Source organism: Amblyraja radiata, chromosome 8 (genome assembly GCF_010909765.2).
Source record: "Amblyraja radiata isolate CabotCenter1 chromosome 8, sAmbRad1.1.pri, whole genome shotgun sequence".
NCBI lineage: Eukaryota > Metazoa > Chordata > Chondrichthyes > Rajiformes > Rajidae > Amblyraja > Amblyraja radiata.
In genome coordinates this window covers 77029-92044 of record NC_045963.1, presented here as the reverse complement: position 1 = coordinate 92044, position 15016 = coordinate 77029, and the positions used below count along the sequence as shown (strand labels likewise).

The window sequence follows — 15016 nt, the reverse complement described above, 5'->3', positions numbered from 1 at the left end:
ATAAAAAAGACTTCATTCGAGATATATTCGTACATTTCAGAGTATAATATTTCATCCATTCTTTAGCCCGCGTGCTAGTCAGGTTCCTGTGCTGAACCATTCTGACCCTTTAAGTAATCAATAAAAGGAGACCATGTTCCAACGAATAATTCCTGTTTGTCCAACAGGGAAAATCTGATTCTTTCCACGTTTAAGGTCTCCGTCATTTCTATAATCCACATTTTGATTGTGGGGGCCGTAGGTCCTTTCCAAAATTTTAGAATTAATTTTTTTCCTGTTATTAAACTATAATCAATAAAGTTTCTTTGTGTTGTTCTAAGTGTTTGATTTAATTCTAATATTCCGAGTATTATTAATTTTGGATCTGGGTCCAATTGTGTGCTGGTTACTTTAGATATTATACTAAAAATATTTACCCAGAATTTTTTAATTTTTATACAGTTTGCAAACATATGAGATAATGTAGCTTCTAAATGTTGACATTTATCACATATAGGTGAGATATGTTGAAAAATTTTATGTAGTTTTGTTTTTGAATAATGTAACCTATGTATTACTTTAAATTGTATTAGAGAATGTCTGGCGTTTAGTGAACACTGATGTATGTGTTGCAAACTTTCTTCCCAAGTATCTTTCGTTATTACTTGATTTAATTCTTTTTCCCATGTTTGTCTGTGTAAGTCCGTCGAGGGAATGTCACTGTCTAATAAGATATTGTATATATAAGATATTAATTTTTCTGTATTAGGATGTTTGTTCCAACATTCATCAAGAATTTCTGAATTTCTAATTCGAAAATTTTGGGAGTTCGATTTTACATAATCTCTAAGTTGAAGATATCTGAAATAATCATTTCCTCGAAGTCCATAAGTCTGTTGCAATTCCTGAAATGTCAGAAAAGTGCCTTCCTTGTAAAGTTGTCCCATATTTTTAATTCCATAATTCTTCCATTGTGTAAAACCCCCGTCCAACCATGAAGGCTTAAACAAAGGATTATTCACAATTGGAAGAAAAAGTGATAAATTATCTAATTTTAATGTCTTTTTTAATTGTTTCCAGATTCGTATAGCACTAAATATTATAGGGTTTTCCCTATAAATTTTTTTGTTTAATTTAGACGTAGCAAATAATATCGAACCGATATCAAAAGGTAAACAATCTTCCTTTTCCATTTTTAACCAATCTGGTTGATGATCTATTTCTTCCAACCAGAAATTCATATTTTTAATGTTAACTGCCCAAAAATAAAACAAAAAATTGGGTAAAACCAAGCCTCCATTTATTTTTGATTTACACAAGTGTCTTTTGTTTATCCTATGATTCTTATAATCCCAGATAAAATCATTAACAATAGAGTCCAATTTTTTTTTAAAGTTTTTTGCCAGATATATCGGAATTGTCTGAAAAAGATATAATATTTGCGGTAAAAAAATCATTTTTATGGCATTGATTTTGCCTACCATTGAGATAGGAAGTGTTTTCCAGTATTGAATATTCTTATGTAGTTTGTTCAGTAATGGGGGGAAATTTGCTTTAAATAATGATGTATATATCTTAGTTACATAAATACCTAGATATTTAAATTTTTCATTTACTATTTTAAATGGAAATTGTTGTATTGTCTGTTTGTTATGTTCCCTTATTGGCATAATTTCACTTTTATTCCAATTTATTCTGTATCCTGAAAGTGAACCAAATTGGGTTATTAGCTTTAATAAGTTTGGAATACTAATTTCTGGTTTTGTAATGTAAATTAATACATCATCTGCGTATAGAGAAATTTTATTCACTGTGTCCTTTGTGTTATACCCATGTATTTCCGGATGCCCCCTAACGCTTTCTGCCAGTGGCTCAATAGCAAGCGCAAATAATAATGGAGATAATGGGCATCCTTGTCTACAACCTCTAGATAGGCTAAATTTAGGTGACAACCTTTGGTTTGTAAATATTCTAGCCGTGGGATTTGTATATAACAGTTTTATCCATGTACAGAATTTCTCCCCTAGCTGCATATTTTCCATCACCGAAAATAAATAAGGCCATTCGACCTGATCAAATGCTTTTTCAGCGTCAAGTGAAATTATTGCTAGATCTTCATTAATAATTCTCTTAGAATATATAATATTAAATAATCTTCTTAGATTATAATATGAGTACCGTTTCTGAATAAAGCCTGTTTGGTCAGGGTGTATTAATTTATTCATCACTGTACTTAATCTATGCGCTAGTATTTTAGTTAAAATTTTCTGATCTGTATTTAAAAGTGCAATTGCTCTGTATGATCCCGGGTCTTCCAGATCTTTATCAGCTTTAGGAATAAGTGTTATTATTGATTCATTTAAAGTGTCTGGAAGTTTCTGTTGAGTATATATATACTCATACAGTCTTTGTAAACGTGGGCTAAGCAAATCATAATTTTTTTAATAAAATTCGGAACCTAAACCATCTGGTCCTACTGCTTTACCATTTTTTAAAGAGCCAATAGACTCCTCAATATCCTTTATCGTAATCTCCCTTTCTAATAATTCTCTATCGTTTGAATCTAACCCTTTTAAATTACATTTTATTAAAAAATCTGCTATTCCTTCTGATTGTGCTACGGTTTTAGTTGAATAAAGGTTATGATAATATTGGAGAAATCTATCATTTATATCCTTGGGCATTTTTAATAATTCTCCTGTCTCTGTTCTAATTTTATGAATTGTTTTTTCCCCTTCCATTTTTCGCAATTGACGTGCTAATAATTTTTGTGGTTTGTCTCCAAATTCAAAATGTAGTTGTTTGGTTTTTTGATAAAGTTTTATTACTGGTTCTGAATACATTTTATTTAATTTATATTTCAATACCGCAATTTTATTATGTTTTAAAGTAGATGGCATTCTCGCATTTTCTATATCTAGTTGCTTGATTTCAATTTCCAATGTTTGTTGCTTAATCCTGTTCTCTTTATTATAAAATGCTTGAGCAGAAATTAATGTACCTCGAACATACGCTTTAAACGTTTCCCACATAAGAGAAATAGGTGTGTCAGGGTTGTCATTTACCTCAAAAAATATTTGAATCTGTTTAATAATATATTCCTGGCATGATCTTTCGTTCAAAATTTGTGGGTTAAATCTCCAATATGCTTGTTTCTCGGACATTCCATTTAATTTAATCATGAATGTTACAGGTGCGTGATCTGAGATTATAATGTTATGGTATTTTGAATTATAAATAAATGGGATAAACGTAGAGTCAACTAAAAAATAATCTATTCTTGAGTATGTTTTGTGTACTGGTGAGTAAAATGAATATTCCCGTCCAGTTGGGTTTTCTATTCTCCAGACATCCTTAATATTAGTGGTATTAATAAATGAATTTAGAAATACACTTGATTGAGATTTTACTTTTTTTTGCCTTGATGATCTATCTAAGTATGAATCTAATGTACAATTGAAGTCTCCTCCAATTATTAATTTATATTGTGTAAATTCAGGAATTTTATTAAATGTTTTATTTATCTACCCGATCTATTCCTCTCATGATTTTGTATACCTTTGTGAGACACGACCTCCCACGCTCAAAACCATGCTGACTATCCCAAATCAACCCTTGCCCATTCAAATGTCTGTATAACCTATCCCTCAGAATACTCTCTAGTAACTTTCCAGCTACAGATGTTATGCACACCGGCCAAGAGTTACCAGCATTTTTCCTGCAGCCCTTCTTGAAAAGAGGCACAATATTTGCCACTCTCCAGTCTTCCAGTACCCCTCCAGTATTTAAGGACGACTCGTCAATTTCAACCAGGGTTCCCGCAATATATCTGATCAGGTCCCGGTGATTTGTCTACCTTCAAACACGACAGTACCTTCAGTACTTCCTCGACGGTAACACTGACTGCCCGCAAGACACTTCCATTGACGGCTCCAAGTTCCTCTGTCCTACAGTCCTAGTGGAGCTGGTCCTTACCATCAACAACTTTTCCTTTGACTCCTCCCATTTCTTCCAAATCCAAGGCGTAGTTATGGGCACGCGCATGGGCCCCAGATATGCCTGCCTCTTTGTAGGGTGCGTCAAACATTTCTTGTTCAAGGCGTACCGTGGTCCCATCCCCAAACTCTACCTCCGCTACATTGACGAGTGCATTGGTGCTACCTCCTTCACCCATACAGAACTTACTGACTTCATCGATTTCACCACTAACTTCCATCCGGCACTCAATTTCACCTGGACCATTTCCGACATCTCCCTACCGATTCTAGACCTCACTATCTCCATCGCAGGTAACAGACTACTGACCAACATCTACTACAAACCCACTGACTTCCATGGCTATCTGGACTACACTTCTTCCCACCCTGCTTCCTGTAAGGACTCTATCCCCTACTCACAATTCCTCTGACTACGCCGCATCTGCACCCGGGATGAGGTGTTCCAAACAAAGGCATCTGAGATGTTCTCATTCTTTAGGGAATGGCGGTTCCCCTCTTTGACTGTAGATGAGGCTCTCACCAGGGTCTCCTCTATATCCCGTAGCTCCGCTCTCAATCCCCATCCCCCCTCTTGTAACAAGGGCAGAGTCCCTTCCACACTACCAGCCGTCACATACAACAGATAATCCTTCGACATTTTCGCCACCTCCAACGGGATCCCACAACTGGCCACATCTTCTCATCTCCTCCCCTTTCTGCTTGCTGCAGAGACCGCTCCCTCCATAACTCCCTGGTCAATTTGTCCCTTCCCACCCAAACAACCCCGTCTCCTGGTACTTTCCCTTGAAACCGCAGGAAATGCTACACTGGTTGCTTTACCTCTGCCTTGACTCCATCCAAGGACCTAAGCAGTCTTTCCAGGTGAGGCAGAGGTTCACCTGCACCTCCCTCCAACCTCATCTATTGCATCCACTGCTCAAGGTGTCACCTTCTCTACATCGGTGAGACCAAGCTCAGGCTTAGCGATCGCTTCGCCCAACACCTCCGCACAGTTCGCATTAACAAATCTGATCTCCCGGTGGCTCAGCACTTCTACTTCCCCTCCCATTCCAAATGCGACCTTTCTGTCCTGGGCCTCCTCCATGGTCAGAGTGAGTCCCATAGCAAATTGGAGGAGTAGCACTTCATATTTCATTTCGGTAGTTTCCACCCCAGCGTGGAAAACTCCCAATTGTGGGCACCCCACATTGACTTCTCCAATTTCAGGTAGTCCTAGCTTTCTCTCTCCTTCCCCTCCCCTTTCCAGCTCTCCCACAGCCCACTGTCTCCGCCTCTTCCTTTCTTCTTCCCACCCCCCCCCCCCCACCACATCAGTCTGAAGAAGGGTTTCGACCCGATAGGTCACCTGTTCCTTCGCTGCATAGATGCTGCCTCACCCGCTGAGTTTCTCCAGCAATTTTGTCTACCTTCCGTCCTACCGTCTTTCTCCTCGGTAAATACAGAGGAGAAATATTCATTGAGGACCTCCTGTAGTTCCACACAGATGTGACTGCTTTGATTCCTGAGAGGCCCCACTCTCTCTCTCTGGTTACTCTTTTCCCCCTTACGGATTTATAAATTCTTTTGGGATTGTTGCTACCCACCACAGCTATTTCCTGGCCCCTTTTTGCCCTTCTGATCACCTTTTTCAGTTTACTCCTTAGTTCCTCAAACTCCTCCAGGGATACACTTGATCCCACCAGCTGCCTATACCTGTCCTATGCATCCTTCTTGTTTTTGACCAACGCTTCAATTTCCCTCGTCAGCCAAGCTTCCTTACGTTTGCTTGCTTTGCCCTTCACTCTATACGGGGGCATACATATCCTGAGCTTTCGTCAGCACACTTAAAACATTCCACTTTTCCCCTCAAATAACATGCTCCAGTCAACTTGAGCAAGATTTTCTCTCATGCCCTCAAAGTTGGCCTTAACCCAGTTGTTCATTTTAACACGTGGACCCTCTCCGTCCCCATACATAACTATCTTAAACCTAATCGAACTGTAGTCACTGGACCCAAAAGGCTCCTCCACACACACTACATTAACTTGCCTTTCCCAATTTCCTAATGCTAGATCCAGTGTTGCTCTCTCACGTGTGGGGGCCTCCACATACTGCTTAAGAAAACTCTCCTGAACACTTTCGAGGAATTGCATCCCATTTAAATCCTTCACGCTATGATTTTTCCAGTCTATATTGGGAAAGTTAAAATGCACTTCTACAACAACCTATTTGACCTGCAGCTGTCTGCAATCTCCCGGTACATTTGTTCTTTTCTCATTCCCGTTGATTATTTGGGGGTCTGTAGTACCCCCCCAACAAGGTGATCATCCCTTTCTTGTTCCTCAATTCCACCCATATAGCCTCACTAGACGATCCGTCTGTAATGTCACCTCTGAACAGTGCCGTGACATCCTCATCAACCAACAATGCAGCCCCCTCCTCCCCCCTCCTCTTTTTCCCTCACCCCTGTCTTTCCTGAAGCTCCCGTAGCTCAAAACATTGAGCTGCCAGTCCTGCCCCTCCCTTAACCAGGTTTCATTCATGGCTACAACGTCCCAGTCGCTCGTATCTATCCATGCCCAAAGCTCATCTGCCTTACCCGTCAGGCCCCTTTATGTGCAGTTTAAACTTACCCTCCTTCCTCGTTCTCTGCCTTGCATCTGCCTATTCTGTCCACTAATCTTCCCCACACCACCCGTAGTCAGGATGGAATCTGGGTCTCTGCCGCTGTAAGCGTTGTAAGGCATTGTCGGGTACAGTGAGAATGGGCTATTCTACGGCGAGTTTACCTGTAGCACTGAGAGTGGACTGTTCTGTGGTGAGTTTATCAGGGGTTCAGTGTGACTGGGTGTCCTGTGGGAGGGTGTGTTCAGTACAGAGGTGGGGAGGAGATGGAGGAGGCAGCAGGGATGGGTGACTCTGCTTCAGTTGACCAGGTGGAGGAAGGGAGTCTGTGGATCCCCTGATCACATACCTGAAAGTAGTAAAGACATCGATCAAGGAGATAGCCGTTGTTAACTGGTACAAGGCTGTGCCCAACCACCAGTACACCAGGGACAAAGCTTTTTCTGAAAGAGACAGCAACACAACATTAGACAACGTTGGTCCCCGATGCTTCCCATCAGTGGAAATGGAGAGAGCTCAGACTCTCCCACACGGAACCCACTGATACTGTGAAACCACGTAAGGCTGAGAGACCTTCTCCCCTGCAGGGACCGCCACAGAAAGTCCACCGTAGGTGGCAGGAGAACCCAGGGGACCTATAGGGCACCCAAGAAAAAATAGGTCGCAGGGATATCAAGGGGACAACAGCACTGATGGGGGTACTCCAGAGGCCACGACGGGACGAATGGCCTCCTTAAGTGTCCAGACTAAATAAACAGAGAGAAGTGTCCAGACTAAATAAACAGAGAGGGTTGTGAATGGACAGCAGCCCCCCCCTGTCCCAGTCAATCTTATCCTTTATAACAAGAGGAATCAAATTAGGAGAAAAGAGGTCCTTCTGCAGGTACACAAAATTGCTGGAGGAACTCAGCGGGTGCAGCAGCATCTATGGAGCGAAGGAAATAGGCGACGTTTCGGGCCGAAACCCTTCTTCAGACTGATAGGGGGTGGGGAAAGAAAGAAGGACAAAGGGAGGAGGAGGAGGAGCCCGAGGGCGGGCGGATGGGAGGAGACAGCTCGAGGGTGAAGGAAGGGGAGGGGGGGAGAGGGGACAGCACGGGCTAGCCAAATTGGGAGAATTCAATGTTGATGCCAAGGGGACGCAAGGACCCCAGACGGAATATGAGGTGCTGTTCCTCCAATTTCCGCTGTTGCTCACTCTGGCAATGGAGGAGACCCAGGACAGAGAGGTCGGATTGGGAATGGGAGGGGGAGTTGAAGTGCTGAGCCACCGGGAGGTCAGGTAGGTTATTGCGGACTGAGCGGAGGTGTTCGGCGAAACGGTCGCCCAACCTACGCTTGGTCTCACCGATGTAAATCAGCTGACATCTAGAGCAGCGGATGCAGTAGATGAGGTTGGAGGAGCTACAGGTGAACCTTTGTCGCACCTGGAACGACTGCTTGGGACTTTGAATGGAGTCGAGGGGGGAGGTGAAGGGACAGGTGTTGCATTTCTTGCGGTTGCAACGGAAAGTGCCCGGGGAGGGGGTGGTGCGGGAGGGAAGTGAAGAATTGACGAGGGAGTTGCGGAGGGAGCGGTCTTTGCGGAAGGCAGACATGGGGGGAGATGGGAAGATGTGGCGAGTGGTGGGGTCACGTTGGAGGTGGCGGAAATGGCGGAGGATTATGTGTTGTATTTGCCGGCTGGTGGGGTGAAAGGTGAGGACCAGAGGGACTCTGCCCTTGTTGCGTGTGCGGGGATGGGGAGAGAGAGCAGTGTTACGGGGTATGGATGAGACCCTGGTGTGAGCCTCATCTATGGTGGCGGAGGGGAATCCCCGTTCCCTGAAGAACGAGGACATTTCCGATGCCCTAGTATGAAATGTCTCATCCTGGGAACAGATGCGGCGTAGGCGGAGGAATTGGGAGTAGGGGATGGAGTCTTTACAGGGGGCAGGGTGGGAAGACGTGTAGTCCAGATAGCCATGTGAGTCAGTGGGTTTATAATGTATGTCGGTCAGGAGTCTGTCCCCTGCGATGGAGATGGTGAGGTCAAGGAATGGTAGGGAAGTGTCTGAAATCGTCCAGGTGTATTGGAGTGCCGGATGGAAGTTGGTGGTGAAGTGGATGAAGTCAGTCAGTTGGTCCTTCTGCAGTTGGACAGAGCCCTAGTGAGACCACACCTGGAGTATTGTGTGCAGTTTTGGTCTCCTAATTTGAGGAAGGACATTCTTGCTATTGAGGGAGTGCAGCGTAGGTTTACAAGGTTAATTCCTGGGATGGTGGGACTGTCATATGCTGAGAGAATGGAGCAGCTGGGCTTGTACACTCTGGAGTTGAGAAGGATGAGAGGGTATCTCATTGAAACATATAAGATTGTTAAGGGCTTAGACACGCTAGAGGCAGGAAACATGTTCCCGATGTTGGGGGAGTCCAGAACCAGGGGCCAAAGCTCAAGAATAAGGAGTAAGCCATTTAGAACAGAGACGAGGAAACACGTTTTCTCACAGAGTGTGGTGAGTCTGTGGAATTCTCTGCCTCAGAGGGCGGTGGAGGCAGGTTCTCTGGATGCTTTCAAGAGAGAGCAACTGCCGGTGGCTGCTATGAAGCAGTGAAGGCAGCTGCACTGAGCTCTCCTCCAGACAAATCGTGTTTAAAGTCAACTCCCATGCCAGGATCGGGTTAAAAAATCTTATCATGTTTGCTGAACGTCGAGGGTACTGACTCCATCAAACGGTACCAGTGGATTTGGGATTTAAAACGATCTTATCGTAAAAACTAGATGAGAAAGAGAAGAGGTCAGAGAGGACCCAAGAAGACTACAATCAGTTTCCAGCTCCAAAGAGCTAATATTCTTAAAGACATTACTAAAGATCTTCAGAAGCAATTTGCCAAAATGAATTCTACAATTTAGAACAACTTCTCCACTATGGAGGGCAATCTTTCTAAGAAAATTGATTATAGCTGCGGCGAAGTAAAAGAGCTTTATGTAGCCCTGAACCAGCAGTTTAAAGATTTGGAGTCCAGGACTGCGAAAGAATTGGAAAATATGCAGAGAGAATATAACAATAAACATGACACCCTGCTGAAGCAATTAACAGACTCGGAAAAATTGATGGAAGAGATGGATGGTGAAATGGAACAGATGAGCCAAGAAATACAAGGGCTGAAAAAACAACACGATACGAATTGGGAGCTTACGAATAAACTGAATGAGAAATGTCAAGATTTAGAGGCCAGGTCAAGGAGGCAAAATTTGAGAATAGTAGGAGTTAAAGAGGGTGCTGAACACGGCCTTCAAATGCGTGATTTTATTACTAATCTACTTAAAGATGTTTTCAAACTTCCAGAAAAACCAAAGATAGATCTGGCTCATCGAGTGGGTCGCTTCCAAAAACATGATAATGCTAAACCAAGGCAAATTATTGTAAAGTTCCTGGATATTTCAACTTTGGAAACTATTAAAGAAGATAACCTATGGAGAAAATCTTACATTTGCTGATAATATCGTAAGATTCTACAGGGATTACCCTCGGGAAATTTTGGCAAAAAGACGTAAGTTTAAAAGGGCAAGCAGTATTTTATATGGACATTCTGAAGTTCGTTATGGCGTGATCTATCCAGCGAAAATGCTAATTACGTTTAATGCCAAGCAACGCTCATTCACGGACCCGGACTCTGCTTGCAAATACGCCCAGGAGATTTTAAACAAAATTCAAGGAGGAACATAGACATTTTATCTGTGAAAGTTTGTTTTTTCTGTTTCAATTAAGACACTAGAACTAGACACTAGACATTCAGACGGTTACCAGACAGGTTTATCTGGCAAGAATGTGTTGTTCAATAACAGAGGCCGAATCCTGCTCTCACCGATAAAATTGAATAGTATAATATATAAGAAGAACCCAATTATTCACAATATAATAAGAATTTGGAAACAAATAAAAGTATCCTTGAAATTAAATAATTTATCAGTACTAACCCCGCATTCAACAACCCCGCATTCAAACCTTCTCTCATCGACAACACATATCAACAATGGGATAGACTGGGGATTAGGAAAGTAGGGGATATGTATGAATTGAGTAAACTGGGTTATCATTTCAACAATTAAAATTAAAATTTAAATTGAAGGATAATCAATATTTTAAATATATACAGGTATGTGACTTTATGAAGAAATATACACATAGATTTAAAACTATAATTTTAGACCCTTTAGAAGAAGCAATGAATATTAAGGCTGATTCACAAAAATTAATATCATACTTTTATAATAATATATTATATAGAGAATCACCCTCAACAGAAGCACTAAGGGAAGATTGGGAACATGAGCTAATGATAAAGATCTCGAAGGATAGATGGGAAAAGTATTTGATGAATACACATAACTGTTCTATTAATACAAGACATAATTTAATTCAATTCAAATTATTACATAGACTATATTATTCAAAAACGAGGTTGAATAAATTTTATCCAAACGTCTCTCCCAGATGCGATAAATGTTTGTTTCAAAACGCTAATATAACACATTCATTTGTAGGATGTACAAAGTAGAATAAATTTTGGAGCGATATATTTGATATATTTACAAAGCTCTTCAAGTCAAGAATAGAACCCAACATGGAATGGATTATATTTGGAATAACAGGAGAAGATACCAATTTAAATAAAGACCAAAATGTTTTTTTTAATTATGGGTTAATAATTGGAAAGAAATTGATACTTAAATTTTGGGAAAATACAACCATACCAACTGTTAAAATGTGGATTAGGAATATGATGGACATAGCATGCCTTGAAGAAATGAGACTCCGACTAATAGATAAATATGACCAATTCTTAAGGAGTTGGTCTCCTTTCATCGACTTTTTGGAATCATGTGATGCAGCGGTACCATAAGGATTCAAGAAGGAACTGCAGATGCTGGAATATCGAAGGTACACAAAATTGCTGGGGAAACTCAGCGGGTGCAGCAGCATCTATGGAGCAAAGGAAATAGGCGACGTTTCGGGCCGAAACCCTTCTTCAGAGGAGGTTGTGAAACTGTCTCCGGAGAGAGGAGGAGAACTTCTTCAAAGTAGGCATACCTTGAGGAGATATCGCAGTGGAGTAGACAAAGTGTTCAAAAAGGAACTGCAGATGCTGGAATATCGAAGGCACACGGTACCATAAGGATTGCTGATTTCAGTTCATGACGTGGATAGATTTACATCTCCGAATATAGATTTGAAAAATTCTCTTTTAAGGGGCCTTCTCTTCTATTTCTACTTTCCACTTTCTCTTTTTTATTTTATTTTTTTTATTTTTTATATACACACTTCACGTTTTTCTATCCTCTACCATCTATTTTTCCACTCTTTCCCCTTTCTATTGTTTTCTTTTTCTTGTCTTGCTTACTTCCTTCTCATAACATAAAACTAGAGGTTGTACATAGAATGGATTACGGTATGACATAGTTGGCACCTAAAATTAGGTGCCACTGTATTGTTTTGTACTGTATTAACTTCTAATAAAATAAACAAAAACAAAAAAATTTACCCACAAAAGAGAGCAAGATAGGGCTCTTAAAAATAGCAGTCAGGGAATATGGGGATAAGGCAGGAATGGGGTACTTTGGGGATGATCAGCCATGATCACATTGAATGGCGGTGCTGGTTCAAAGGGCCAAATGGCCTACTCCTGCACTTATTGTCTGTTATCCCACAACCAACATTGGCAAAGATAGACACAAAAAGCTGGAGTAACTCAGCGAGACAGACAGCATCTCTGGAGAAAAGGAATAGGTGACGTTTCGGGTCGAGACCCTTCTTCAGACTGATGTCAGGTAAAAGGGAACCAAGTGATATAGACTGTGATGTAGAGAGATATGGAACAAATGAATGAACAATATGCAAAAAAGTAACGATGATGAAGGAAACAGTCCATTGTTAGTTGTCTGTGGGCTTGGTGTTAACGAATTATACAGACAATGACACCAGGACGACAGTGAAACTAGTACAATGACTAAGGAGGGGGAGTGACAGTATAGTGAAAGTTAGAGAAATGTATATTTATTGAGCAATGGCGTCTGCTCTTCACCACAATGCTATGTGCGAGCTTGGCCGCAGTCCTCCATGTTAAACTACATTTCAAAAGCATCCTCGGTGCCACACAGCTGGGGAAATCTAAAGGAGATCCTATTCTTCCATCGCCCCAGTGACCCTGGAGCACAAACCAGGCCTCCCTCAGGTGTTACAACATGACTTCAGTCGGGGTCGAATAACCGAGCATTGACAGTCAGTCGTCCCTTGACTCTATGGACCTCTCGGCAAATCACCACTCATCTCAGTGAGTGACCCAGTCAGGCCGAGGGAACACACTGGAGTACCAAGCTGAAAGGCAGCTTCCTCCCGCACTGACTGTGGTCCTAGGCTGCACGAACAACAGAGCTCTGGGGACCAGGCCTTGTGCAAACCCTGGGAGTTTAAGGAAGGAGCAGCGGGCTCTACCTCACCACTAGGTCCAGTATCAGCAGGGCACTGGTTGACTGGAGCAGAGTTTTGGGGCCATGGAGCACAGAAGAGGGAAGATTAGTAATGCAGGTCCCTGGAGACAGCAGCGAGATCCAGCCCCACAGCTTGGCAAGGGAAGAGAATGATTCAGAGTAGGCCAAACCTGGGGGGTGGAAAAGAGCAAGATGTCAACAAAGCAAACTTCTCTCTCAAGGTTTACAATGTTCATAGGGCCACGTGGCCCAATGTTTCAGATTCAAATTCAAAGATACAAAAACTTTATTGTCATTGTGCAGTGTACAAGTACAGAGACAACGAAATGCTTCATGCCTCACCCCATTCCCCGTAACAGCATACAATATGTACCCACCCCATGTCCCGACACCCGTGCCTTGTTATAGCCCACTCAACCTCACCCTTCCCCAGCAATGGGATGTTCACCCCCATCCCGAACATCCTCCACTCCCCCACAAACCCCCCCCCACACCCCCCCCTCCACTCACCCATACCCCCAACATCCTCCACTCACCCACAAACCCCCCCCCCACACCCCCCCCCCCTCCACTCACCCATACCCCCAACATCCTCCACTCACCCACAAACCCCCCCACACCACCAACATCCTCCACTCACCCACACCCCCAACATCCTCCACTCTCCCACTAACTCCCCCCCACACCCCCCCCTCCACTCACCCACACCCCCAACACCCTCCACTCACCCACAAACCCCCCCCCACACCCCCCCCCCTCCACTCACCCACACCCCCAACACCCTCCACTCACCCACAAACCCCCCCCACACCCCCCCCCTCCACTCACCCACACCCCCAACACCCTCCACTCACCCACAACTGAAGCCGCAGTCTGCAGAGCTCCAGCTGGCACGGCGCCTACAGCTCGGGATCTCACGTTGGGGACCCGGGGGGAAAAAGAAGCTCTATCGGCCGGCCCGAAGACAACTTCTACCGTGGGCGCGGCATGGACTTACCATCACCCCTGGAGGGGAGCTTCGACCGCCAGCCCTGCAGTCTGCGGTGCTTCTGGCTGCGGCGCGGCGGGAACTTTAAATCTTTGACCGCCGGCCTGCGGCCTACACCATCCTGAAGCCGCGGTCTCCGGTGGGGAAGAGCCGATCCTGGACTTACCTTGACTTTACTTTGTTCTTTACCATCTGGACGCCTGCAGCAACGGCTGCGGAGGTGGAGGTCCCGACCACGGGGGAAAATGGAGGAGGACTGGCCAATTTCTGTCCCTTCCACCACAGTGATGAATGCTGTGGTGGATGTTTGTGTAACATTTTTATTGTGGTTGTGTGTTCTTTATTATTGTACCGCTGCTGACAAATTCATTTCACTTGCACTTTATGTGTGCAATGTGACGAATAAAACTGATTGATTGATTGATTGATTGATTGGGTCGACTGGACTTGTATTCACTGGTATATAGAAGAATGAGAGGGTATATATTGAAACATACATTTTTTAAAGGACAGTTACAAAGAAAAACTCCTGCACCGATTTTCTATGTTTCAGACTGAGATTCGGAAGAAAGGTCTCACCCTGAAATGTCACCCATTGCTTCTATCAGAGATGTTGCCTGTCCCGCTGAGTTCCTCCAGCATTTTGTGTCCACCTGCGGTGTAAACCAGCATCGCAGTTACTCCCTACACTTTAAATCAGACTAGCTGGGTCAGGGTAGAGGTTACCGGCACTGTGGTTGAGCAGTGCTCAGGTTTCCAGATGCCAGGGTGTAAGAAGATTTTAAACATCGATGACACAGGAGGCCATTCAGCCCATCTGTGCCAGTCAGGCTAAAACACCCCTGTCCGACCGCCTGCCAACCTGCAGGTCACGCACCGCAATACACGGCCAAGCGTGTTGAAGTTTCACAGCAGCATCCCCTCTGTCCATTGTGACCACATCACTAAATATTCATTCATCGTACACATAGCCAC

At 43.3% G+C, this 15016-nt stretch overlaps 1 protein-coding gene across 1 annotated transcript in view; it reads right to left on the bottom strand.

The window, feature by feature from the left end:
- LOC116975799 overlaps window positions 1-13507 on the bottom strand; it is a 34481-nt gene extending 20974 nt beyond the window's left edge. The window contains exons 1-3 of the mRNA XM_033025020.1: window positions 13477-13507; window positions 13058-13223; window positions 6931-7024 (exon numbers count right to left, since the gene is read on the bottom strand). Coding sequence (XP_032880911.1) covers window positions 6931-7024; window positions 13058-13223; window positions 13477-13507 — 291 coding nt within the window. The remainder of the gene's footprint in view (window positions 1-6930; window positions 7025-13057; window positions 13224-13476) is intronic.
- Window positions 13508-15016: the final 1509 nt, after the last annotated feature.